At 44.6% G+C, this 2,037-nt stretch overlaps 1 protein-coding gene across 1 annotated transcript in view; it reads left to right on the top strand.

Moving 5' to 3' along the window:
• LOC111954758 (XK-related protein 8) overlaps positions 1-1,622 on the top strand; it is a 4,081-nt gene extending 2,459 nt beyond the window's left edge. The window contains exon 3 of the mRNA XM_023974675.3: positions 437-1,622. Within this exon, the coding sequence (XP_023830443.1) occupies positions 437-1,206 (770 nt within the window). The 3' untranslated portion in view covers positions 1,207-1,622. The remainder of the gene's footprint in view (positions 1-436) is intronic.
• Positions 1,623-2,037: the final 415 nt, after the last annotated feature.

The raw sequence follows: 2,037 nt of genomic DNA, 5'->3' as shown, positions 1-2,037 counted from the left end.
TTTTAGATTCCGTCTCTCACAGTTGAAGTGTACCTATGATAAAAATGACAGACCTCTACATGCTTTGTAAGTAGGAAAACCTGCAAAATCGGCAGTGTATCAAATACTTGTTCTCCCCACTGTACATGTATAGACAGAGACTGCATCCCAAATGACACCCTATTCCCTATATCATACACAACATTGACCAGAGCCCTATGTGCCCTCGTCAAAAGTAGTGCATAAAATAGGGAGCCAAATGTGACAGTCCTAAAGGTATGACACCTTGTGGCTGATATTGCCCTGTAACTAGGCTTCAGAGTTTTCTCCTGACCCTACTCATAATCTAAGAGTACAGACTCCAAACATTATGATACATTTTTATAATTTCATCCATTGTCAGTTAGTTGATCAGTCTGTTATTTAACATCCCGTGTTGGTGTTCTCTCTCCCTCAGTCTTGAAGGCACTTGGTTCAGCATCTGCCATCGCCGTCAGTGTGACCATGTACCACCGTTCCCTGCGCTCCTTCCTCCCTGACAAGGCCAAGCAGGGCTGGTTCTCCTCCGTGGTCTACTTCCTGTGGAACCTGCTCCTTATTGGTCCACGTGTGGCAGCAGTCGCCCTCTTTGCCTCAGCCTTCCCCTGCTTTATCACTGCCCACTTCCTGTCTTCCTGGATGGTTCTCTTTTTCTTCGCCTGGCAACTCAAGACAGACTTCATGGATAGCGCCGGTGGAGAATGGCTCTACCGGGCCACCATAGGACTCATCTGGTATTTCAGCTGGTTCAATGTGATAAAGGGGGACACCAGGTGCCAGAGCACCCTCTACCACACCTGGATAGGAGTGGATATTGGTATGCTTTGTGGTCTTTGGGTGTGGCAGATGAAGAAGAACCCTCCATATTTAGAACTGCCACTAGATCCCCATGTCATCCTTGGCATTATGATCTCATTCTACCTTGTTGGGCTCGGTCTTAAGGTGATATACTACAAGTACAGTCACCCAAAGATCACACAGCTAAGAGAAGACGAGGGTTGCCTCGAGCCAGAGCCAAGGTCTGAGCCAGAGGATCTCACCTCAGATTGCCATGACGAAGTGGACTCTAGGCTTATGAGCCATAGAATGGGTCCTACAGAAGCAGTCAAAACCTCATCAGGCCCTCCAGAACCGGTCATCAGAGTCAATAAGAGGATGAGGAACTTAGCTGATAACTTCTACTCCTGAATGGATCATCAGAGACCTCCTACACATGGAGAAGGCTGTATGGGCTTGTTTGACATTGCAGCCGACACTGCAGTCAGTCTCAATTAGTCATTCAGTCACAATTTACCCACAATGACTAAATGATCTGTCACATGTGGAGATGGAATCCACATGACAGATGCCTGTCAGCTCTTCCCACACTGGTGAAAATACCAAGTTCCTTTAAAAAAAAATATTTAAACTTTATTTTGACAGGGAGTTATGCTGAGACCAATGTCTCTTTTACAGATGAATCTGGAGGCGAAAGAAAGGCACACCTGTTTAGGCGAGGTGCTGGCTAGCAGGGTTTTTTTGATGTTGGAACATCTGTTTAATGGAAAACTCCAGCTCCCCTAATCGTGATATTTCTACTGAACATGTAGGTTGCTCACCTGCACATACTCCAACTCCTTTTAGAAGTAAGAGTTATTTTGTACATCCAGCCAATCGCAATCACTCTATTGAGACATATTGCAGACTCGTTGAAAAATATGTTGGTAATCTCCTTCAGAACAAAACAGGAGTACATATCCTTCCATAATTTAAGAGAATGAAACACAAGCTTTGCTTGATTTACAATCCGATACGTCAGTCCTTACCCGCCCTGCTGATAAGGGTGGGTCGGTTATACTCATGGATAGTACAGTTTATGTAAAGGAGTGTCACTGCTTGACAACACCTCTTACAAGAAACTCAGAAGTGACCCCACTTCCTAATTTCAGAACACTATCTTTACTGTCCTAGATGGGTATTTAAGTTCTGGTCAGATCACCAAAAAAGAACATGACTTTTTGGTTATTCAACACCCTAAAA

This window comes from Salvelinus sp. IW2-2015, linkage group LG30, assembly GCF_002910315.2.
Source record: "Salvelinus sp. IW2-2015 linkage group LG30, ASM291031v2, whole genome shotgun sequence".
Taxonomy (NCBI): domain Eukaryota; kingdom Metazoa; phylum Chordata; class Actinopteri; order Salmoniformes; family Salmonidae; genus Salvelinus; species Salvelinus sp. IW2-2015.
This window is presented reverse-complemented; position numbering and strand designations above follow the sequence as displayed.